Genomic DNA, 24,881 nt, shown 5'->3' with positions numbered 1-24,881 from the left:
TTGTAAATTCGGCTCTCTGGGGCAAGTATCGGGCAACAAAACAGGTTAAATTGGGCAAATTGTTGGTAACACTCAATCTTGATCTTAAGTTTGTCATGTTCAGTTTTTCTGTTCACATTTAGTAGAGCTTGATTGGGCATGATTTATTAGACATCATCACATCTTTCAACACCAAAAAGAATCAAAGCAACCAAGTGATCACATTGGCATTTCAAATAAGGCATAAACATCCACAAAACTGCAGTTGTCTTCACGGGTAACCAAAAGCTTTAACACACAAAAGTCACATCTGTTCAGGAAAGCATCAAAATGCTGGAACACAATGTTGATGACCATGCCTGCCATTTAATTTTAAGCACACCTTGTTGAGACTCAGTGTTGGACTTTTTTGTTGTTGTTATTTTAGAGTCAAAATGACCAACTTTTAATAGATGTTACCAAATCAATTTAGATGAGAATTCTCAACTCATCCTTTTTGCTTCTTTTGCTTTTCCTTCTTTTCCTCCAACTTCTTATTTTTCTTGACAACTGTCTCCTCATCTCCTTCATTCTCATCTTCTTCATCTGCCACTTCTTCAGGGTCTTCCTTTTTAGCTCTCTCTGTCTTGTCTTTGATTTCATCATCAGTGACTTTCTTGGCTCTCCTGTCCTTTGATTTCCCGTCTCTCTGCTTCACGAGTTTTTTGTCTGGCAGTCGCTTGTTTCTGAGACCTCGGGATGCCCGTGCTGATACGCCACTCTTTGATTTTCCTCTTTTGACCTTTCCGTCACCATCACCTTCATCCTCTTCCTCTTCGTCGTCTTCATCATCAAGGTCAGGCAGCCACCAAAACAGGACCTCCCACAAAGACGTCTCAGGCTAAAGGGAGCAGAACAGTCGTAGAACGTTTCTGGCTGTTTATCTCATAATAGGATGATTCAAATAATAACTTAATCTTTAAATAAACCAGTCATAAGTGTTCAGACAAAACTAGTAACCGAAACCAAATTACCTCTGGTGTTTGCCGTCTGTGTTGTAATGTTCCTGAACGTCTCATTGTCAGTCCAGCCGCTTCTTCCTCGTCCTCTACTGCCCCCCGACCACGTAAGGTTTCTGTGTTGTTGTTTTTAGTTTTTTTGTTTTTGTTTAAGAAGAGATCACTCAGTCACAGCAGGCATGTTATTTCTGTACCTGAGATCTTATGTTTGTTTTCTAGTTTACTTGCCATGAAGTCTCTGAAAGCCAGAGGTGAGCACCAGGATGGTAATGGCCACAAACAGGCAGCGGTTTAGAGTGACATTCTCCCACGGTCTTTCCATCTCAGTCAGGTTCTGCATGGACATGGCTTTGTGCAAAGATGCTGAAGGAAAGGCAAGAATTGAAGGGGACACTTGTGACAATCAGGTATCGTACTTAAGTGTTCAAAGCTGACCAGGGTTGAGGAGAAAGATGTCTCACTTGCTCTGGGGAAGCTGGGATCTCTGGGTAACGGCTTGGGTTCTGCTCTTGTTTGTTGTGGCGCTGGCGCCATTTCCTGTTTGGGGACAACGTGTAGCTTAATAGAAAACGATGTTAGGGATGTGAGTGCAGTGAAAATGTGTTCATGTTGGTTGTATTCTGACTAACCTCTCTGATTTTCCTGGTAGTGAATGTTTCTGGAACAGATGGATGGAGGTTTACTGAAGAGCGATAACAATAATCATTAATAACGAAAAACCAAACAACCATGCCTTCAATCTGGAATTCACGCACCCACATATATTCATGTAAAATTCATGAATAAATGTTGGTTGTATGTATGTTTTATTTCATTATCCCCTATTGACACAAAATAAAAGTCTGCTATGACAAAATTTATACTGAAGAAATACAAATGTCTGAACAACGTTCAGTTCCAGTAAGGCTACAGCTTTGAGCTATGTGCTTATACGAGCAAGAAGACAACATCCTGATGTTTAGCAGGTAGTTTATTAATGTTTACCATGTTTTCCACCTTATTTAAGCTTGTTTGCATGCTATATTTGCAAAATAACACTTAACACAAAGCACAGCTTGAAGCTAATGACAAGTGTTTGGTCACACATTAACCAAAATATTGGACAAATAAAAGTGTCGCCCTGATGGTGGTGCTAGAGGAAAAGTCAGTGGGTCCCCTAATTACTGCAATTCAACCTAAATACATCTTGAATGTACAATATTTTAACGCAATCCACCTACTAATGTCATTATGGTCATTATACGTAATAAATGAGATGAAAAGTCAAGGATCACCACAATCTTTATCTTTACCCTCTGAGGACCACAAAACAGGACTGTATAAAATATTTCAATCTGGTCCAAAGTGGTGGCAAATAAAACCACTTTTCCCACATGGCCTTTTTCGTAGTGAAATGATCCATCCAGCATGGCTGAGCTTCATTATCACTGTGCTGCCTTTGACCAGGAGTCATATTTCAGTGGCTTCCTGTGTTGCTGCTCCCAAGTATTTATAGACTTTGACAAAATATATATACGGTATATTTACAATGGGTGAAAGTATTCATGCTCAGCCGTTACAGTTCAGTGGGAGTGTGTCTGTGTGTGTCCCCACCTGGTCTGCGAATCTGTCGAACAGGCTTCTGTGGAGGAGGATCTGCTCTTGGTGGCCCGAACTCTTCCTCAAATGTCTCATAGCTTTCTTCCATTCCTTCCCTGAGAGAGAAAGAAGGAGGAAGATGGAATTAGCTCAAAACTAGGACTCTTTTCAAATATTTTTGGTAGATTCAGACATGTTCGTATTGTACAAAACTAGTCAGAGGCCAGTTCAGCCTGTGGCTTGTTGGCATTTTTTGGAAACAGTTTTATTCTTGCCGGATGTTAACTTCTGAAAACAAATGATTCACTGGCTGCAAATGTCATTACAGTTGTTCCTACTGTATCAATATTCTTTTCACTTTGTGCCATTAAAAAACAATGTTCCAATGTCTCATCAGCATTCAGTTTTGGCTGCACGAAATTATACAAGTAAAAGGTCAGCTTCTGCAGTTTATGAATGATATTATATCAGTTTCCTGACCTTTACATTTACAGATGAATTCTGTGAGGCCCTCATGTCTTCGATGACATTTCTAAACGGACATTGACCTAATGTCCTTGTAGCCCTATAAATAGAAAAAGCAATGCTTCTAGGGAGACAGATACATGTTATATAAATACAGAAAAAGAAAAGACATGTTGATACTATTGTACATATGACTGTCTTCTTCAGTGATGACTAACCTTTGACCCTGATCGGAATAAGGACCTACCTGCCTCGACATTTGGGGTCCCCTGGGCAGTGTCGTGGGAACCTTTGTCACACAGCCGTTGTTCCTCTGATCAGATGGCAACAGTGTCCGGCTCTGAACTGTCTGACAGCCAAGCACAGGTGCTGGAGAATAAAAAAATAAAAAAAAGCCTTTGAGTGTCAGTGAGAGGCAATGACTGTGGCAGAGTTGACATTACCATGTCTGATAATACTGTCTGATCCCAGAGTGCTGAGCGGGTAAAAAAAAAATATAAAAGTTTAAACTGACTTATCTTATTTACTATCAACGGAGTTAGAATGCATCTATCCTGAAGGAATTTGAGCAACTTTGACAATACCCCTATAAACTAAAATGTAGTTTTTACATTTATTAAACAAATGGCCAAAAATGCCTCAAATGAAAGATGAAACTTTTCTTTAAAAATAGTGATATAATAACAATTCTTTGGATGCTTTGTCACCGTTTGTCAGGGAAGTGATTTGGACATCATGTGGATAATTTACCAGTAGAGAGCGCTGCCGTACTTGGGTGGTGGAATTTGAGCCACTCTGCTCTACAGATGAAGTCTGTAGGCTGTCAGACAGAATAACTGTCACAGATTAACAGAGGGGCAGACATGTTTCCTCCATGAGCTCACCCACAGATGCTATATCAAGCACTTTACACACATATGGCCATTTTGTCTCATCAGATTATATGTCTGTAGATGCTTTTGTGCATCTTCCCTCCTTTTTTTCATTAGTTGAAGTGGGCTGTCATACTGTGATTTGTGTGGCTCTGAGGCAAACTCACCTCTTTACGTGATATGGAGGCTGCTAAACAAGAGGCAACAGAAACAGATGTAAAAATCGTTTGGTTATATCAGGGTTTGATGTTTGCAGGCCACCTTTCTGTGGTAGATAAGAGAAAGTGTTGATGACTCACACCTTTGGTGGCACTGCACATTTGCAGCTGAATCACACATTGTAATACCCATCAGAAATCAGAATTGGACATTGACTCTGTAACCTTTGATGTGAGTAAACCATAGACTGCATATAAAAGAGTAGACTGATCAAAAGAACCCGACACAACCAATTTGTGTCTGCAGTGGCAATTTCCTTTTAGCGTTAGGGCAACATTTAAATTTGTTCAATACTTTTGACCAAATAGCACTAGAATAAGCTCTAATTTATGTTTAATGTTATTTGGCAAACAATGGTTAACATTATACCTGCTAATGAGCAACATGGTAGTGTAAGATTAGATTTGTTTTTGTGGGGATTTTTATTGTGATTGTTCTGTTTCTCATAATTGGGAACTACATGATGGGGTGCACCTTACCTGGAGTGTTGATATTGATTGGCATTGGGCGGAGTGATATGGTGTAAGGTGATGAGGTCTTGCATTACTTCGGTTGAATAAGAGTTCAGTTGTCCGTTGTAAGGACGGAGATTAAAGGAAGTGGAAGAGGTAGACATTCCTGTGCTTCTCTTAACCCCCAAGCCCAAAAGTAAGTTGTTCCAAGAAACGGTTTCAGCTACAGTTAACGCGAGTTACCAGCTTTCTATTATCATTGTCGCTGTGTATATGTCAGCATGCTAATGTTAGTATTTAGCTCAAAGCCCAGACTCATTCTTAGTGTTATTACAAAATGTTTACTCTTCATTGATAAATAATTGTATATAGGCCTAAATAAAATAATTAAATGCAAAACAGTATCACAAACAGCTTTTTCAAAATACCTAATACAGAAAATATTTGCATCACAACCCATCAGTTGAAGAGGTTGAATCTCCATTTTTCTGTTTTCAATACAAAACGGCGAGTCTGGTCAAGGTCATTTCCCAAACAATGTAGGCTATTCATATTTCTTCCCTATAATACTGTAATATTCATGAATACCTCAACTAATTTCTAAGTCAGACTGCAGTCGACCTCAAGAAGTCCCTCCTTTAACTGATGTTCATATTGTTCTCCAAAAATATCAGTTTAGTCTGGAGGACACGAACCAGGCTTTAGCTGCTCATTGTGTTCTTTTATGGCACAAAGTGTCCAGTATATAATGTGTGGATGTGTTGCGGGAACTCATAGTCCAGTACTAAGAACACATTCAGTGGCTTTGTGTGCTGTTTTAGCTTTATTCTCACTTGTAATGAGTTTGTCTGCAGACTTAATTGACCAAATGCACACTCTCACCCCGTTGATTTGTCAGGGCTTATTAGTCCCAAGGATACTGCTTCTTCGCTAGTTAGAGTGCATCATCTGTGTGAGCACTTCTTTCAATTATCACTGATTGAAAAGTGCTTTTGATTTGGATAAATTAATTCTTCCAAGTACCAAAGTGAACCTGCAGATTTCCTCCTTATCGTTCGGTAATCTCGGCTCCTCTTTGTATCTCGTTCTCAGGTCGAGTTAAAAAAGTGAATCTGTAACAGGTTTGGGGCCAAAGTCTTTAAAAAATGTTTCAAGGGCAACTTAAGTCCCCTGTGGACACATCGTGCCCAATAAAGTGAGCAAACATTGCTTGCGGACACATACGTTCTAGATTCAGGCACCAGAGAGATCCGAGCTGGGTGAAGCTTCCTGTCCCTTTTTGTCCTTACATAACGGGGACTGTGCTCAGCGGACAAACTGACTGTCCAACACCCAGTGGGAGCTGCTCTATGACCTCCCTCTCTGAATAGTATGGTGGAGTATGAAGTGACATCAGCTGTATTCTCTCTGGAACTTACTGGCTTACAGGGTCGGGAATTTAAATAGTGGAGTTAAATGTTGTGTTTTATTGATGTTAAGTATTTTGGTTTGGTTTGTAGTCGAGAAAGAAGCACTGACGTGTCTTTAAAAAGATACCTTTACAGAGCTGAAGATTTTGGCTTAATTTGTGAAAGAGAATTCGTGACTTAGCTGTTCTGAAACTCAATATAATCCAGTCTTGACACTACAAAGACCTGACTTGAAACATAACAACATAAACACACTCAAGTCTTAAGTTTTTGCCTGGTTTTTACCCAAAGCAACTGGATTTACTTGAATTCTTAAACACATTTCATCTCTGATCCAAAAACCTTCCTCAGTCTTGACTGACTGGTGGTGAGCCCCAGGCTTTTAACCTCTTGTGGGGTTGTTAAAGAGGATTTGTGTGGGAAAATGATATCGGCAAAGAACTCCTCCAATCAAAAATATTTTCTTTTTCTTTTCTTTTTTTTTTCTTAAAACATGTCTCAGAATCGTTTGAGTATTGGACATTTTGCTTGAAAAACACTTAGCCTCCAGAAAAAGCTAGTAGTAGTAGTAATTCAGATTTTTGTTAACACAGAAAAACGTAAAAACTTTTTTTTATGGCAGGCATTCAGACTTAAAAGACTTGTGTCTTGTGACTTGAAATTTGACTTGTGAATTGACTTGTCCTGAAAAAAATTAAATATGACTTGCAATTTGGCCCTGAGGCTAGACTTGGACTCGTGGTTCAAAAGCTGTTTCACACAGGAGATAAACGCTGTGCAAGAAATAAAGGCATTGGGACTGTTTATTGAATAAAGAGGTAATAGTAGAGCTACAGACGGGACTGCAAGGCTACCTCACAGAAGTAGAGAATGATTGATCCTGTCTGGATCTTTCTGTGTTTCCCAGAAATCTTGTGATCGATTGCATAACCAAGCTGTTCCATTCAACTCTTCATGGTTGCATGTTCAAATATACAGTATGTATGCACAATATATATTGGTAAAAAGGTTGTTGCATAACTGATGTTGCTTTGTCTGTAAGTATTATGAGGCTAAATCATATTGTGTTTACTTGCACTAACAATAACTTCTGTACTTGTTATGTTGCTGAGGCAGTACTGCAACTTCACCTTTAGAGACTTTATGATGTATGAGTAGAAAATAATTAATCCATGATGTATTCTCTTATGAAACTCAAAATTTGCATTTAATCTGGCCTTTTTATTGAGTCATTACCTTTGTCTCTGTGTGTGGTTTTATATACAACAGTTAATTTTTTTTTTTTTTAAGTTATTATTAAACACAAAACCAGCAGCTGCCATCTGGAGAGCAAAGCAAAGCACCAGCAACCCTCATTTACCAGACAGCCTCACAGGACGACCTGCCTGCCTTCCAGCACAGATAGCGGCCTGCGTGTTAAACAACCTCCTCCTCAGATTCGCTGACAGTGTAAAACTTGCATCTGAAGAGGAATGACACTGGATCCACAAGGATTCAGTCATATGTCTCAGTGCTGCTCGCCTTTCACTTTGAATCTCAAACCAAAGCCTTCATGTTCTCCTGGAGCGACTATGGGACTCTGTGTGTTTCTCTGCCACTCTGTATCTCTTCAGGCAGCTCGCTCAGCCTTTGATCTGTCAGAGACCCCAACATGTAACTGCCCGGCTCATGAGTGCGAGTCCTGCTGGGCTCACACGGGCGCGCTGTTCTGTAATCCGGACCGTGCCCTCAGGCAGATAAATGTTTGAATGTCCAAACAGTGTAATAATCTGCCGATCACTTTCCCATTGCGGGAGTAGGGAAGCAAAGGTGGAAGATCCACAGAGATAATTCTGAGGAAGGAGCTGGAACGACCAAGAGGAATGCTGGGATTTATTGGTGGAGGAGCCCGGCTCAGGGAATAGGGTGATTTGAGTAGAAGACAAGTTGAAAGATTTTCATCATGCGCAGGCTATGGGTTTCCTCCCATTGACATCCCCCCCACCCCCCCAAAAAAATATATATCTTGAAGCCGTTTCATCGTTATGGGATGAACACAGGAGATCGAGAGAAGATGAGAAAAGAGAAACTAGTTATTGGATTTCTTTAAAGGAAATGGAAATGTAATTTGCAGTGTGTGATCATGAAAGTTCAGCGTTATCATCTCCCTGCTACAGAAGTCCTTGTTGTGTAGCTTTGATACTGAGGTGTTATAATAACTGACACCTTTTGTTTTAGTCTGCTTTTGTCTGACGTTTCTCTCAGTTTTACCTTTTAAAATTGGTTTGGCACTTACTCTTTTCACTATGTTTCTCTGGGGAGGCATGCCTGAGTGATGGGCCCCTATTCAGTCAAACACCTGAAAGTTATTTGGCCCTAATATGTACAGCCCTCCCATCCTCCTCTCCGTTTCGCATTGTGTCTGTAGGCTATTTTATTGATGGAGTAATTTGCCCTGAGATTGTGCTGTGTCTCGCGGGTGCTGTGTGTATTAATTACCATCTATTCATCTGAGGCTGTTTAGCCTTTCAGCATGCTCTAAAGCAGTAGTTCCAGGCCAGTGCTTCACAGCTTCTGTCACAGCCCTAATGCTCTGGCAGAAGTGTGTGTGCCTGTGGGAGACGAGTAATGCGAAACCTCATGCACTGAGGAAGCGTGTGATTTATTACCACAGCTCAGCGATGACCACGTAGTTGACGTCTAGAAGAGATGCAGCACAAACACAAATCTGGAGCTGCAAGATTTTGGATTTTTGATCAAATAAGTGAATTACGCAGTATTTTGTGTCGTTCCCTGTGCATATTTGTTGCTGTGCATGCATGCTTTTAATCAATAACTCATTTCATTGTCTTAAACTCATCAGAAATGTGTGAAATTGCTAATCAATTCCAAGTACAGCTTTCATTTCACAGTGAGAGAGAAAATGATTGGAGGGAGTATTTTTGTTTTTGCAAAAAAAAAAAAATACATGAGAGAATGTGTGTGTGTGTGTGTGTGTGGGGGGGATCTGGACTGATTGATGATAATTCTGTTATCAGTTAGACTATTTTATGTTAATGCTAAAAGAGAAGCATTTGCACTCTGAATTTCAGTCCAATACCACCACCTGTCTGTCTACTGTTTGCTGGCAGGAGCTGTTAAGTGTGTATATTTCATAAAAAAGACTAGCTCAAGGTTCATCGCGGGTTCCGTCTTACAAAAATGTTGCCTGAAATCCTCCATTGCAAATCTTGTATTACAGCTGACATGAGTACTGCCTGACGACATCCTCAGCCCTCCTCTTACTCATCCATCAACCTTCTTCTCAGCCTAATCAAAGAGCCAACACATCTACTTAGTTTCTGTCTGCCCGTCTTAGCAATTAGTAGCGGTGTTCAGCCTGCGCTATTAGAAATCTAATCTTCTCAGGCTTTTTGGACAAGATTTTGTTAAGTTGCAGGGATGGCGAGTGTGGCAATACATCTTGCAGAAGTAGCAAGCTTGTTGCTCTACTTAAATGTTTTAATAAAGCAAAAGTAAAATGCAGTTTAGAAACTCGCTCAAGTAAATGTGAAAAACAGGTTAATAAATTTGATTCTCGACAAATCCGAAAAGGCACATGACTTTTCATGATATAAACATGAGATTCAAATACCTGCTGAGAAAACAATTTCATGCCAAGGTCCAATTAGTAACTGTTCTGGAGTTTTCAGCGATATCGCATGTTCTTCAATTGACGTGGCGCTTGCTCAGTTGTCAGTTTCAGATCAGAATAAAATGGGAGTTTGAGCATCTATGATTCCATGACAAGTGGGCAAACTCCACCTCCTGATGAAGATCATGGGATGTGATTGGATGCTCAGAGCAGCCATTTATGGACTTGTTTCTCTTTGGGGAGAATTGACTGTTTTTAACTGACTTTTTGTTTCAAGCCTCGTAAAGACAGACATTACAGATAGACGTGTAATATTAAAGTTACATTGACGTTACTGTATTGCTGTTTAGCAGGATTTCTGCAGATACAATGTACATTAAAGTATGAACTAATACAGGGGCTTACTGTTTTTATATTCATAATTATGTAAACATTTGGATTGCAACAAAGCATAGAGCTTCAGTCAAATAAGTCACAATCATTAGAGTGCTGAAATAAATTTATAAAGCCTCAGTTCATAATCAAGTTGTGTTTCTTTAGTTGTAACAATAATCACATTCTTTTTGTCCACATTATAAAACCAGTATTGAAAAACCAACCATATCTAAAAGCATTTTGACCTAAACCCACGTAACTTAGTTTTATCTTTTTATTAGTATTCCTATATAACTTTATACTTTGTGTCTTTATCTTATGTCTTTCTTTTGTCTTTTATTGTGAAGTCCTCGTGACATCTGATCCAGAGAGGTGCCATGTACAGAAAATGTACTTGCTACCAGAAAAGCGAACACGCTGAGACAGAAACAATGATGTGTGCAGCTATGTAACTTGTTACTCCTTTAAACAGCAACTTCTGGAAAATAAAATAATCCCTTTTGGAGGTAAACATGAGCTCGTGTAGGAGACAGAAGTCTTCAGAGACAAGTCTCCTTGTTGTCTTTTCCCTGCTTGATTTGTATTCACATCTGCTGCAACTTCATTTGTGATCTCAATTATAACGTGTTTTTCATAACCTCGCCGCTTGATTTCGAAACCAACATTGCTCCAGTTTTTCTTTTCCTTTTTTTGAGATATTTCACCCCTTGATGCCTCTTCCCCTCCACTATGTTTGTGCGTGAGCAGCCTTTCAGCCGGCCCCTGGTTGTCAACTGATTGCAGATAATTACAGCTATTTGACTGCAGCTTTCACAGCCAGTCCTTTCTGGAGGCACTTAGAGAAGGAGAACATGCCAAGCAGAGGCCCTTAACTGCCTCTGGAGATAACTACCCACACAATGGCACAGTGAATATGACAATAAAAACCATACATCTGACCGATGCTTGTGCTATCAGGTATTCACACATAAAGCCATCCTATAACTGACTGAGCTAGTGAAAACCTCAGTATTTAAACAACAAAGGTTTACATTGAAAAGGCAATATTAAGTGATGTAACTCAGTACAGTAACAAATTCTAAAATCATTCCCCTCTTTCAAGTTTCAAGCATATTTTACACAGAAATGACATAAAATGCCTGTTTAAAGCATTTAAAATTAGTTAAATAATTCATACTTAAAATGAATATTTTTCAATATTGAGGAGTAAAGTATCTTTCATAGTTTGAGGACAAATTGAGTTCCTTCTTAGTCCCGTTCTCTCCCACATTATGAACCTAATCCTGGTTTGAAGGAATGTAATTGTTCTCGAGCTGTCGTACATTAGCTACATGCCTCTCAGCTCAGTGCTATATCCAGCACAGTAGGAATGAGTCAGACTCTTTATGATGACAACTCTCCCCGTCATGCTCTTTCTCCCTCTCTTTCTCTCACTGCACCGCCTGACACTTTTTTTTTTCCTCCCGTTCTTTTTCGTCTCTGCTCGTTGTCTTCTGCATCCTCCCCCCCTCCCTCCCTCCTTCTTCTTCTCCTGCTTACATAAGCTGCATTGAAAGCAGTGACAGCGGAGACTTGAGAACTCATCACAGTCCTCACTCAACAGGAACACCCCTTCTGTCTGCCTCCTTGTTTCAGGGGGAGCCATGACAGCTGCACACTTGACCGCGGGCAAAAGTAGATAATAGCAGGAGAGATCAAAGCTGATAAAGATAACAGACACATGCACTTTCTCCAGCTTTCTATCTCTCTCCCACATACACTCCTTCTCTCTGACTTGACACACATGAGGTACATTATTTTCAAAGTGGAACCAAAAGTACAAAGCAAAAACCTGCAGTTTTTTTTGTGTTTTTGATTTTATTCAATGTATAATTTATTAGGCTGTCAGACATTGTCCTGGTGATGAAAGCAGATGCAGAGAAGAAAAAGAGGGACTCCAAACTCCTCTGTGAATTTAACAGTCTGAAGAAAAATGTAAAAGGATTGGTTTAAAACTCACCACAAACATTGTTGCTTTAGTGTAGTCTCATAACAACAATTTTGTCTCAGGTTCATCAGAACCTTTATTTGAGCAGCAGCAGTACAGCAATACCGGAGAAAGAAGAGGGCAGCGGTTGCACTGGAGTCTTGTGTTCACAAAAAGAAGATTTGAGAAACTTTTTTGGCACTTGGGGCATTACTTTTTAAATTGGATATGCTGAACATGTTTGCAAACAGATTATTTGCACATCCAGCAGCTACAGAGCAGCGTTGTCTTTCATCTGGAGTCATGCTTCTGTCTGCTCGATTATGGCCAATATTCACTTGTTTTTTGCTCTGTTTTTGTTCTCTGCCATCTTCTGACGGAAATATTTGGCTCCTTAGCTGCTAGATGCTCCACTACGTTTACATTTTTATTTGTCTATCTTAATGTGATTCTCTCATGCCTATATTTAAAGATTTATTGCTGTAATCTGTCATCTTGTCCATTCTGGCAGTCAAGACATTATTTCCTAATCCCACGCCAAAGTATCTAATGTGGGACAAATTCCATCGATCTCTTCTGGCCCGTGTGAAAAGAACAAATAATTAGAGCAGCCACCAATGTTTTGGACATGTATAGTGTGTGAAAATAGCTTTTTTAAGACAGGCTTGATTAAATCCACAGTATTTCTCTTTCACTGACACAATAATATGGTTCCTTTAGTATTATCCTTATGAAAATCAATAAGATGTAAGTAAGCAAAAAAAAAAAACAGCTGCACGCTGGCGCTGAACTACCACCCTGTCAGATATTTAGTTGTTAAGCAACAATGTTCATGTTATGACAGGCTAACAGGAATACAAAATAGATGCTTTTGTTGTACCCTGATAAGATGTTTTTTTTCCCCCTCTTGCTCCTCTGTCACTGGGCTCAGTTTGTATTTAAGGGCTGTGAAATGAGGCAACCAGAGGAAAAGCAGAGGATAGAAGAACTGCAGACAGAAGGAAGGTGCTAAGTTTATGATTATTGAACTGAAATATGGCCCTGGTTTCCTTTAGGCTTGTATTGTCCTGGAAGCTGGAGGTTCAGATGCGCACACACACACACACACACACACACACACACACACACACACACACACACACACACACACACACACACACACACACACACACACACACACACACACACACACACACACACACACACACACACACACACACACACACACATAATCGCACACACTGACAAATGTGCAAGCCTTGTTTTTTGGTTTTTGTTTATCTCGACACTGCAGGCACTCAGACAAACCCCTCTGATTTCACATGCAGGCTTGCCTATGTAATTGTTATGCCCACTGAGTGGTTGCTGGCACCTGACAACAGATTTCATATTGCCTGGATGTCGAGTGTATGTAACCACCGCAAGCATTGAAAACACAGCAACCAGCAGGGATTTTTGAACGTACAGGCAACAAAGATACTTTAAGCCAAATTTTATTCCCTATATCTTTTGCATGTGTTAATGGTTGCGCAGATGAGCAGGATTTGCTGCCTCCTCCTTTGATTAATTCCCCCCCGGGCTATCTGCATGATTGTGACTCTGTAATGCCATCACAGATTATCTAGAAATTTTGGTGATTATTCATGTCTTTTTTTGCTTTGCGGCTGTGGAGCAATTATGCTTATCTGACATTTACAGTATTCCAGAGAACCAGACATACAGCTCAGTTTAATATATAACAGCAGTGAAAAATAACGATTAATAGGAGATCAATACTAGTGGACATATGTGCAAAGCTGCCTGCATACAGTATGTATAATGGGCTGTCTGCTTGTTTGTATATTTCTGTGTGCATGTCTGTGAACCTGCAGCCGGTGATAAGAGGGTGATCAATGCATGCATCGCAATAACAGTCCAAGACTGTTTCCATTTCAGCGGAGGGTAGGAGTCCCATGCCAAGTACCAAAATAAAATAAGATATACCATTTATTTTCTGAGTGCAGTTAGAGTGCAGTAACAAATGCGAATCTGAGCCTCATTTATCAATGTTTATTTTCTGTATGCATAAAATGCCATGAAGCTTGACAAGCATTTGCTAATTTGTAAATATATCATAAGATAATTGGTGCCCAATGTGAAACGGAGCCCTGAATTTAGCACACCTCATGCCAGAACTATCAATCTCTCTGCAATGCATTACAAAACAAAATCAAACTGTGCATTTTTCCGCCATTACTTTGCCCAGACCTGGGCTGAGGCAATAATTCACTGTATATGTGCTCTCTATAACAATGAGGCTTGAATCAGTTGTGACTGTGCTGCCTTGGCCCCGGTCTCAGGTGTTAGGCGGTCATGCTGGGCAGAAAGCAGCCCAGTCTGCATCAACACACATCATCTACCCCTCTCAGCCACGTTCTCCGCCGAGAGATAGAGCTCTCATCACTCACTACTCTCCATCAGCCCCAGTGATTGGCTTATTATCAGATGTCCTGCACAGGGGAAGAATGAGCCATGCATCAATGCACATATTGCTGCCTCCACAAAGACTTGTGAATCCCTCACACTGGCTACACAAACATCAAGGAGCCTAAAAGGATAACACCTTTTTTTTTTTTTTGTATCTGTCAGTTGTAAGAGCCTGACGGGACACACTTGAATGTGAATACATGCTGATGTACACATACTGGAGAAAGCATGAGAATCTCACACACACTGAAGGTAACTATACCTGTACTGATGCTATAGCAAGAAAATGTGTTCATTGTCATAGTTAGATTGACCTTGACAGAAAATCATGTGAATGGGGCAATCCATTAATATTACATGGCATTGTTTGCACTAATCACCCTCTGGGCAGTCATATAATGTTGTTTGCAGCTGTGGTAGAAGTTTTCTAAAAGTGAAAAAATAACCGTGATGATGTTAACAGGGTTATCTCAGCAATTTTTTGTTTCACATTCGTAACTAAAAATCTGCAAATTACAAACTTGGGGCATCACATTTGAACACCACCCAAAAGTGTTGTCACAAGGATGTTTTTGTCGCTTGTTGTGTAGCTGGGAGTAAAAGTCAGGATATGTTGGCATCTGTTGCTTGAGTTTTATTATAACTTTAATTTAGCTGTCTCCTCAGACATTATGGAAGTGCAGTACTAAATCGTCTAAGTGCCACTTTATGGTTCAGCACATGTTCTTATGGAACATTATACATGGCATTACTGTATCCTGCATTGCTGCAGCGGGCTATTTAAAGTACATAGAAACTATATTGCCACATTATATCATGCCAGTGAGTTCACAGTGCAGTCAAATGTACAATGTGCCAGCTGTTACTACCTGTCTGTTTATGGAAAAATATGCTGCCCATAGGCTTACTGGCACTTCCCTTGGCCGAGGGCCAAAGCCATCTAAGATTTGTCTTCTAGTCCAAAATGTTTATATAAAATCATTACTAAACAATGAGACAAGCGGTGAGGGCCTGCGCGGTGTATTGGCTGAGCTTTTCACAGGATGTATCTGCAGCAGAGCATGGCTCTGGTGTAATAAACTGCAGTGTGCTGGAATAATCTCTGTATGTTTCAGGCTTGATTTCACCACAGCTACGGAGGGAGGACATATAGTCAAAAGGAAAGTGTGGTGACACGGGCTCCATCTTCATGCTGGAGTCAAAGGGTCCAGGGATCAGCATCCTACCTCGTGTGTGTATGTGTGTGACTAAGTGTGTGTGAAAGAGCAAGAGAGAAAGAGAGAACATGTTTGTGGGTGTATTGGTTTTCCTATAGCCAAGGATATATTTTTCAGTCTGAGGTGAAGGGAGGTAACCACCAAAAGCCTGAACAGTCTTCCACCTTCCCTCTCCCTTATCCTCTTTGCACAATCCTTTCATTTTCTGGCCTCTCCAACATCGTGTCTCCAAATGCACTATAATTCTGCAACCAATTTCATACTGTATTTCTGCCAAAGCCCCCATTTTCCCTTCACTTCTACCCACTCACTTGTCAATCCTACTCTACTTCATGCTTTATATATTCTCATTTAGACCTCCCTCTTTCAAGCCGGTTAATCTCTGCCTCTGCTGCTCCAGTCCACACCTTTTACTTTCCTCCTTTCAAGGAGCTTTTCCTCATTCTCTCCTTCATCCCTCCACGCCCTTCTCCCTGACCTCGTCGAACCTGCCTTCCTTCACTAAACCCTGTGAATTGCCCCCTATGCTTAAACAGCATGGGACTGCACCACTTTTCAGACAGCTGTTAGAGCTCGAGGGTGTGTCAGGTTTAGTATCTGAATTTTTGTTGTTGTATGTGTGTGTGTTTCAGAGACTGTCGGGGGGTGAGTAGTACTAGTCGTGATTAATATGCTGTTCTTTCTCCCCCCATGCAGATTGGACATCCTGGGGGGAGAAAGGCAGCACAAGGACAGGAAGTGGGGCAGCTGAAAAAGGAAGTCAGCTAATGAAAGAATATTTTTAAACTTATTTTAGAGTGAAAATATGCTGATACAGTATTGTGCAAGCATTTCAAGCACTTCAAATTCTTATTCATCACACAAAACAATCAGAGAAGCATCTGAATGGTCCCAAATTTGTTGTGCAGCATGACAACAAGCCCAAATGTATCCTGTAAAAAGTCATAAAGATGTATCTTTAGTAACAAGAAGAACAAGGATTCCTGAAACATCATGGAATGAGTCTGAGATCTTGTGAGCTGACAGACACCGAGACAGCAGCTCGGGTACAGGTCAGTACTCTAAAACTCAATGTAATGTACTGTGAAATTACCGATGATCAGTTATCAAGACCAGACTTCCTCTCCATCAGAATAGTCAGTTTCCACTCAGCTAACAACATTATTCCTCAAAATCAAGTGCATATTGGAAGTGAGTAAAATCATGACATGGATGTTACAGTAGTTATTGGTTGGGTGTTTTCTGCCTAACCCCACCTTAAAAAAAGATTACTCCCCAGTCTCTTTCCAAACCTTTACAAAACATTGTTACTATGTGCTGAATTTGCAGAAAAGAGAGATTTGCTCCGAGAGGGCTAATCTTATCTGATATAAGCCTGCTAGAGACACCAAAGAAGTGAGAGAGCAAGAGTTGCAGAAGAAGGGAGGAGGAAGCCTATTGTAGAGAGTGCTATGTTTTGTTGATATTAAGACAGACAATGAACGATAGCCCTCATTGCTGATGCATTTTGGTTAACTTTTGCATCTATTTGTTGACCGAGATGAACTGAAACCAACACTGAACTCTATGCATGGCTGTGGAGAAGAGACGGGGATCATAATGTGTGAGTGACACTGCAGGGAACGACTAGAGGCTGGGGAGGCATTTTTCACAAAGCCACAAGTCTTAGTGGTAAATTAAATGCCATTTACCTAACACCATTTTAATCCATCAGTTTTAGATTGTCAATATCGGACCACCCTGCAGAATCGCAGATTACATTATCCTCGCTTTCCACAATATCTGCACATGGCAGTATAATTAAATTTCAAAAAAGATTGGTTAGGGAAAGGTTATGCGAAAAACATTGTGTTAAGATTTCCTGTCTGTCTCTGTTTTGTCTGTCATGTGTTTTTGTTTTGGTCTGTGTCTGGGGGGCGTGGACTCTTTCATTGCTCACCTCCAGACACCTCCCACTCTTCACTCCTTATCAGGTGGACACAGCTGTCTCACGTTCCAGTAATCATCACCTGGCAGTATATGAACCCCGGTCCTGCACTCCATCTGTCAGTCCGTACAATACCCTCACTACTACGCTGCGGTTCTGTAAGTCAGTTTGCATATGTTTGCAATTCAAGTTCTGACCCTCCTGTCTGTCTCCTGCCTGCCGCAGTTCCTACCAGCGTGCCTGCCTGTCTGTAATCCTGTGATCCTCCCTGCTATCCTGTGTCGCACCACGGTTGCCACGCAGTCGATCCTGTTGCTCTCCTGTGCCGGACCACGGGTGCCACACAGTTGATCCTTCCTGACGTGTTGTATCGGTCCAAGGGAACCATACACCCATCCTGCCGGATATCTTGTTGTTTTGGAAAGAAATATTCTTCCCTGAAAATCCTGCTGTTGCCCGTGCTGCATTTGGGTCCGCTCACAACACATATCGTGACCGAGCGGACTCCATCTTACTGTGAACCTAGGACATTACGTCCACCCACCTATAGAAACCTGATTGCACCATAGGCCTGTCAATCAAACAAGACATGCCCCCAAACACACCTCTCTTTGAGGACGATTATCTAAATAATTAGGGGATTATTTTTTAGATTGTTCAACAGAAAAATAATCAACAGGAGCGAATTTAGCAGATGACACCATAACGACTTGTGGAAAAAATGTCATGACTTTATTTCATGTGAGAAGTCAAATGAGAGTCAATGGAGACAGAGGCTTTCTGAAACCAACCCCCAGTGGCCCTCAGTGTTACTGCACTTCAACCCGGTTTCATGGCAAACAAATCAGTGTCACGTCTTTGCCTTCTGAGATGTATCAGTGTCTGTGACTTCCACCATCAAGCCACCCCTCGTACATCCTTACTTGAACTTCAGCAGCTTCTGTACTTTGTCTTTTTAACTCCGTCATGTTACCTGCCTCTATTTACATACGTGTTCTAACATCAAATACATGCTTTCCTTTTAGTGGATTAGGGTGTGTATTACAGGCTTTGATAGCAGGCTATGCACTTTATGGCGCCTCCACACTGGCTTCACTTTTTAGACCTAGAAGCTATGTATGTTTTCATATACAGTCTATGACACGGCCAAATGATTCATAGTAGGCTACATAAATAGATTTTATGTATACATAAATAGATTTTATGTAGCACAGCTTGAGTTTGTTGTTGAGTTAACGAATGTGCTAGGAGGAAATGGTGAATTTTGTGACACAGGATAATGATGAGGTGTGTGAATACTGTACATTTACTAATGGAAGTTGAAGCTGAGGCGTTGACAAAGAATGAGTATGTGTGCTCACCGTCCCATTTCTGGATGAAGACTTTAAAAGAGAGAACCTGGTTGGATGGATGTGCTTATGTGGTGTCATAAGGGTGTTGAGGAAATAATTGCAATTCTCCCGTCATGGAGGTTTGGACTTGACTCCAGGTTACAGTCTGCCTGCAAGGACTATAGAGCAGGTGGAAGGAGGAAGATATAGGCACAAAAATTAATTAAAATTCTCCCTCTCTTCCTTTTCTCTTTTTATGCATACATAACCACTCGCTGCTCATGACCACAGGATTGAGAGCCACAAAACTAGGAGGAGGGCAGAGAATGAAAGGTTAGATTGGGAGATTACTGAAACAGAGAGAGAGGTGGAGAGGTAGCAGCGTGATGAAGGTGAAAGATTAATAACCGCCTAGTCCTTGGCCAACAGGCTATGTAGTTATAGCCCAGCAGCTGTGGGATTCATACCAGCAAATGTCAGGCTTACAGCTACAGCATGTGCTAATATGTGTCTGCGTTACCCTTCAAAGCAACAGATTGTACCATATTCTTTATTGTATACACCTGTCAAATATACACTTTTGATAAAAATGTCATATATTGTTACTATTTGCAATATTGTTGTATCTTTTTCTGAACAACTTCCTTTATAATGTGCCTTTTTTAGGTGTGATAATGAGGCACAGAAATGATACAGAATTTGAAAGAGTTGGTGTTTTCAACACAGACATGGATGGTGTGTGTGTGTGTGTGTGTGTGTGTGTGTGTGTGTGTGTGTGTGTGTGTGTGTGTGTGTGTGTGTGTGTGTGTGTGTGTGTGTGTGTGTGTGTGTGTGTGAGAGAGTGAGTGTGAGTGCTTTCATTGGGTTTTTAATCAGGGCGTCACGCTCTCGGTTCCGATTAGGTACAGCAGGCAGGGCTCTCCAGCCGGCTGCTTCTGAACAACAACACGCTCTAAAAAGGAGATAATGTTTCGACACTCACAGGCTCAGAGAAAATGAACGACTCTGCCTCCCTCACTCTCTCTTCCTCTCCTTCTCTCCTTCTCATCTGCAGTCCAAATCAGATCGATGCTGAGAGAAAATGAAACTCTAAAATAACAGGAAGGGGGGAGCAGCCTCAGGTACAATACATGTCTTGTCACGTGAAAAAAGGAAGACAAGAGAACCTAATATGAGGAGCAACCAATATGATTGGGTGTTGTGTCCTCTGGCCTTCCACATGTCACAAACCCTTTTCAAAGATCATCAGATGCAAGCCACACACACACACACACACACACTCAGTGTGTAACAAACTGCGAGAGACGCACGACCATAGTAATTGTGTTTTTGCTTTTGCGCATCTGCAGTGACAATATGTGATCCTCACACTTCATTCCACATGTCAAAAGACATTATTCTTGTTGCTTCCCATTAATTGACTCATCTTTCTTTCATTTCATCTCCAGCCAGCGTGTACAAGGACTCATCTCCAGGCTCCGCTCCCATCTATTGGGGACATTATGAGGAACAGAAAAAAGAAGGTAATGGAGAATTTTTTTTTTTTGCATAAATTATTGTTCTTTATGTGCATCTTTTAATTAATAGAAAGTTTAATGTGTGTTGGAGAAAAAGCTAAGACTATCTCTGTGTGCCAGCAGCTTATAATTCAGTGAAGGTGGCACATTATTATTAAATATGAGAATGGCCCTTATAAGAGAGGAGAGAGGGCGACTGTTCAACAATCACTACGTTGTCTTATGTATGATGATATTCATAAATACAATTCAGCACCAGAAACAATAGACACACAATCAGTCTCACAGAGCACAATCAGACCTATTGTAGAAGGAGTAATGGTAGAGTGTGATGACATGGGACTTAAACTTCTTCACTTCACCTTGCAAACAGAAAGAATCGCAGAAAAGTTCTTCTCACATTACATTTTTGCATATTCATTATGCAGTTGCTTTCTTTCATCTACGTTATTGTCGTGGTCGTGCGTCTCTCTTTCATTATTCTTTGTTTGTATGAATGAACAGATTTATAGGGACCACCTGTATCATTAATCTCTCTGTGAACCAATGATTAACTCTGCATTTTACGGCCCCCAGGATTATTTGAATGCATTCTTATTAACAAGTCTTCAGCCATGCTTGCAGCGCTGTGGGGCTGTACTTGTGTATAGCAGTGCTTTAAGCTAATTTTATGCACATAAAATATGCACGCTAACATTTGCTAATTACCACTAAACTCAAAGTATAGCTCAGTCAGATGGGAATGTCATTCCATTTGTAGGTACTTAGTCCTTAAAGTAATGGACAAAATAAAAATCTTACTCAATGATGGTGCAAAATAGAAGCCAGGTGACCATGACTGTGATTTCGGTTCATCCTGATGAGGACTTTAGTGTCTGGTAGAAGTTGATGGGACATTTCTTTCAAAACCATAAAGGTGAACCTCATGGTGGTGCTGTAATGGAAAAGTCAGGACATCACCCAGATCAGTAGGATTCCTCCTCCGGCAATGATAAATGTCTGCACCAAATGTCAGGGCAGTCCATCCAATAGCTGTTGAGATATATTTCAGTTTAGACCAATAAGGCTGACTGACACAGTCTGCCCAGAGAGACAAGCTGCTGGATGGCTAAAAATCATAATATTTGCCAGTAAGTGTGGATTTGTGCATTAATGACTGTTTATGCTTTGTGACAGACAGCAACCTGTTGAGGTTGTACCCTGCTTCTCACTCACTACGAGCTGGGATAGGCTCCAGCCCTCGGTGTCCCCGCACAGGACAAACAGGTAATGTATAATTTACGTGTGAATTAACTCTGCATATTTATAATTTACGCCTCACTGAAAAATAAAGGTTTAACACAGAGAAGTGATGTGGCAGATCCACAGCAACATTACCTCTGTTGCTATCCAAACACAACACATTCTAATGAAATGCTTGGTAAGACACCCATAATTTACCGAAAACCCATATGGTCTGGAGCAACTATGTGATGGATTATTGCATGACCAACTGTAACAGATGCCCCGTTATTGGCTCTGAATGGAAAGTCTTGATTCACGGGGAGGATGCCTTCTGTTTATTTCTCACACATTTTTTTTTTATAACTCTATTACACCAGCAGGTGATGTGGGGCAGTCAGCCACAACCCCACCCCTGACCTGCCGACACTCACCCACCTCCATGTACGCCAACATTTTTTGGAGTCAGTGGGGTATTACATATTTCAAGCTGGAAAAAATGTGAAAGGTGATGCACACTCTACATTCACTGTCCTTGGGCTCCACATGTCTCCTGCTAATGAAATCTAAACACACATCAGATAGCACTCCTCTCTGCAGTGGCCTCAAGAGATTTTTTGATCCGATAGTAAAGTTTTAATTATTGCATAAAAGACCTCAGTGGGCCTACTAGCTGTCTCCATTTTTGCGCTGCTGTTTCCTTATTTCAGTGAAAGGGCCCTCAGGGTCCTGCAGGAGTCCCAACCATTAGTGTCGACATTAAAATCAAAAAGCAGCCAGGCTTTTCTACTTCATTCTGAAACTAACATAGCTTCCACATTACTTGCTGTGTTAGAGGCAACATGACCTTGTTGAATCGCAGAGTAATCTCACACCAGCATATAAATTAGAGAACAAGACAGAGACACGTGAAATATCCCAGTATATTACTGTGTGATGTGACAATAATTTGTGGCAGACTGTTGGCAATTTCAGACAATATTCATACAAGATGTTTTTCAGGACATCATTTGACATCAAATACAGGTATGCACTGAACTTTATAAGCAGAATATAAAATTTAACAGCTTGACAGTAATGAAACCATAATTCAATGAACACTTGTTTTCAATTGTAGCTGATGGAGTTCTTCTGTGATCTATATGTCATCATTGCTGAGCAAGTTCAACCAAACCAACAGGAAAGTGAGACGGAAGTAGATCAAACACAGTCCTGAGTCTAAAGGTTTTGGATTTGTTCTAAACTATACATCTATGATGTTATTTTAGGGACAGAGCTGCTAACACATTCTGCAAGAGATTTCACATTTAATGTACATCTAGTTACATTTAAATGTACTATCTTTGTTCTTGTTTTAGCCTTGTTATTTACACAAAGCACCAAAATTCCATAAACCATAAACATAAGATATCCAACAAGTGGAAACTATTTATACATGGTGGCAGTGAAATGACTAAATGACCAAAGTGTATTATTCCTTACCAGAATTACCACCTTGCGATTGTATGCCTGCAAACCATTTTTACATCCTGTCCAGATATATGTGGTAATGACTCTCAAGGAATTTGACTATTAAAGATAATTCTGATAGAAAATATAGTTGTAGCCATAACACAAAGACTATACTTCAAATATGTATGTTGCTGCAAAGAAGCTACAAATTCTAAAACGTGGATGCTTCACATACGTCTTAAACCTGACAGCACAGAGGATCTAAGCAATCCCTGCGGTTTGAAGGGAGACAACCTAGATTAGTGTCACCATGTCAGTATCAGACCAAATGTGAAATATGGTCATAATCTCCTCTTCTGTTCTTGAATTATAGCCATAAATAATGTTTAGAAAATTGTTTTTGCAGACCATTATGATGTCACAATGAAGTTGACCTTTGAAATGTTTGATATAAAATGTCATCCCTTCATCATTTTATCCTATCCTATCTATTATAGTGTAAATTTTGAATTCTCGAGATATGGCCACAAACATGTTTTGTAAGGTCACAGTGACCTTTGACTTTCTACCACCTAATTCTAATCAGCTTATCTTTGAGTCCAAGTGGCTCGTGCCGAATTTGATACAACTTGAAAACATAGAATAAAGCACTTAAATTTACATACAGAATCTGCACATCCATCGCATTTAGTAAAATCAGCATCTAGTCATGTAGCTGGCCACAGACAAGGCCCATCAACAGCTTTAAAGCACACAGAAACGTCATGTGTATCTATACGTGTCGGCCTCAATGCAGATTCTGCTCAGTAATGTAAGGGCCGGTAGGTCGAAGAGCAAAGACAGGTGGGGTAACTGGTATTTAGGCCACTCAAGGCCCAGTTTATCCCTATGTGAGGGTGAAACAGATGTAAATGAGCTTTTAAGCGCAAGCTAGTGAAACGGCATTCTCTGGAGCTCCCTCATTTATCCCCCTTATCCTCGCCTAAGCCGGGGATCCAGACAGCCGTTGGAGGCTCGTGCCTGAGTTTATGGAAGCGAGAGAGTCATTTGGGACGGTGACCCAGATGCCCCTGATCTTCTGTCCATCAAGCCTCTGTTTCATGCCTGAAATACGCTCATCTCCCAGAAGCTATGCCCGTCACTGTCTGGGCTCCCGTCAGGAATTTTCTGACTAAGAGCCCTGCGCTCTGCAGTGGCACGATAACAAAAACATCTCTTCCCCGTTAGGCTGCGAGCTCTTCTCTCCTCTCAGGGTAAAAAATTACATCAAGCGTAGATTACTAAACCCTGAATTTTGGGCATTTTGAAAGGATTTTTAGCATCTGTAATTGCACTGCCACACCTGATATTGTGTCTTCTTTTTATGTGTGTGGAGCAAGTGGCTGTTACTAGTGGATTATAGTTGCCATGGTTTCTTCTGTTTTGATCATTCTTATGTAATGTTATCGGTGACTGGTTGCTGTGAAAAATGAACACACACACACACACACACACTCAGTTTGTGTCAGTAAATGTTGCTAACCACCCCCACATTCTTGTCCTTCCTCGAAGAGAGCAGCCTGAGGACAAACAACAGCTCCTCTCATATCATCTTGCTCTCTCTTATATCCATCACACCCTCTCTCTTTCTCCCTCCTTCTCACTCTCATTCCCTCTCTCAACCCTTCCCTCCTTTGCCCTTTTTTCGGCTTTATTGTCCCCGCTCTCCCTCCCCCTCTGCCCCAATTCTCCTAAATCCACTTTATCACTCTCCAGTCATAGCTGTATTGATTTCTACAAGGCCTCTCCTGTCATATCTCCATATCTCTTAATTCGCACACACTG

At 40.8% G+C, this 24,881-nt stretch overlaps 1 protein-coding gene across 6 annotated transcripts; it reads right to left on the bottom strand.

Moving 5' to 3' along the window:
* Positions 1 to 132: 132 nt before the first annotated feature.
* LOC138625308 (translation initiation factor IF-2) lies at positions 133 to 3,364 on the bottom strand. Of its 6 annotated transcripts, none has more exons than XM_069706136.1 (8): positions 3,268 to 3,364; positions 3,036 to 3,144; positions 2,571 to 2,671; positions 1,607 to 1,659; positions 1,439 to 1,514; positions 1,206 to 1,340; positions 993 to 1,093; positions 133 to 859 (listed from the first exon to the last, which is right to left on the bottom strand). In XM_069706136.1, the coding sequence occupies exons 3-8, from the start codon at positions 2,662 to 2,664 to the stop codon at positions 467 to 469; spliced, it is 852 nt and encodes a 283-aa protein (XP_069562237.1). In that variant the 5' UTR covers positions 2,665 to 2,671; positions 3,036 to 3,144; positions 3,268 to 3,364; the 3' UTR covers positions 133 to 466. The 6 variants fall into 6 exon arrangements, with proteins under 6 accessions (XP_069562237.1, XP_069562238.1, XP_069562239.1 ...); XM_069706137.1 differs by having other exon boundaries at positions 3,036 to 3,120; XM_069706138.1 differs by having other exon boundaries at positions 3,036 to 3,141; positions 3,268 to 3,362.
* Between the last annotated feature and the right edge of the window lie 21,517 nt (positions 3,365 to 24,881).

Source organism: Brachyistius frenatus, unplaced genomic scaffold (assembly GCF_029030835.1).
Source record: "Brachyistius frenatus isolate BFR_SWC_R1_liver_20210118 unplaced genomic scaffold, ASM2903083v1 Contig_61, whole genome shotgun sequence".
Taxonomy (NCBI): domain Eukaryota; kingdom Metazoa; phylum Chordata; class Actinopteri; family Embiotocidae; genus Brachyistius; species Brachyistius frenatus.
The sequence above is the reverse complement of the archived record's forward strand: the minus strand, read 5'-3'. Positions and strand labels throughout refer to the sequence as shown.

What these genes read in the sequence shown, in the direction of transcription:
- LOC138625308 (XM_069706133.1), bottom strand. An exon ending in CTACCAGGAAAATCAGAGAG is followed by an intron (nt 1,515 to 1,606) that starts GTTAGTCAGAAT and finishes GTCCCCAAACAG; the next exon opens with GAAATGGCGCCAGCGCCACA. An exon ending in TGGCTTTCAGAGACTTCATG is followed by an intron (nt 1,094 to 1,205) that starts GCAAGTAAACTA and finishes ACAACAACACAG; the next exon opens with AAACCTTACGTGGTCGGGGG.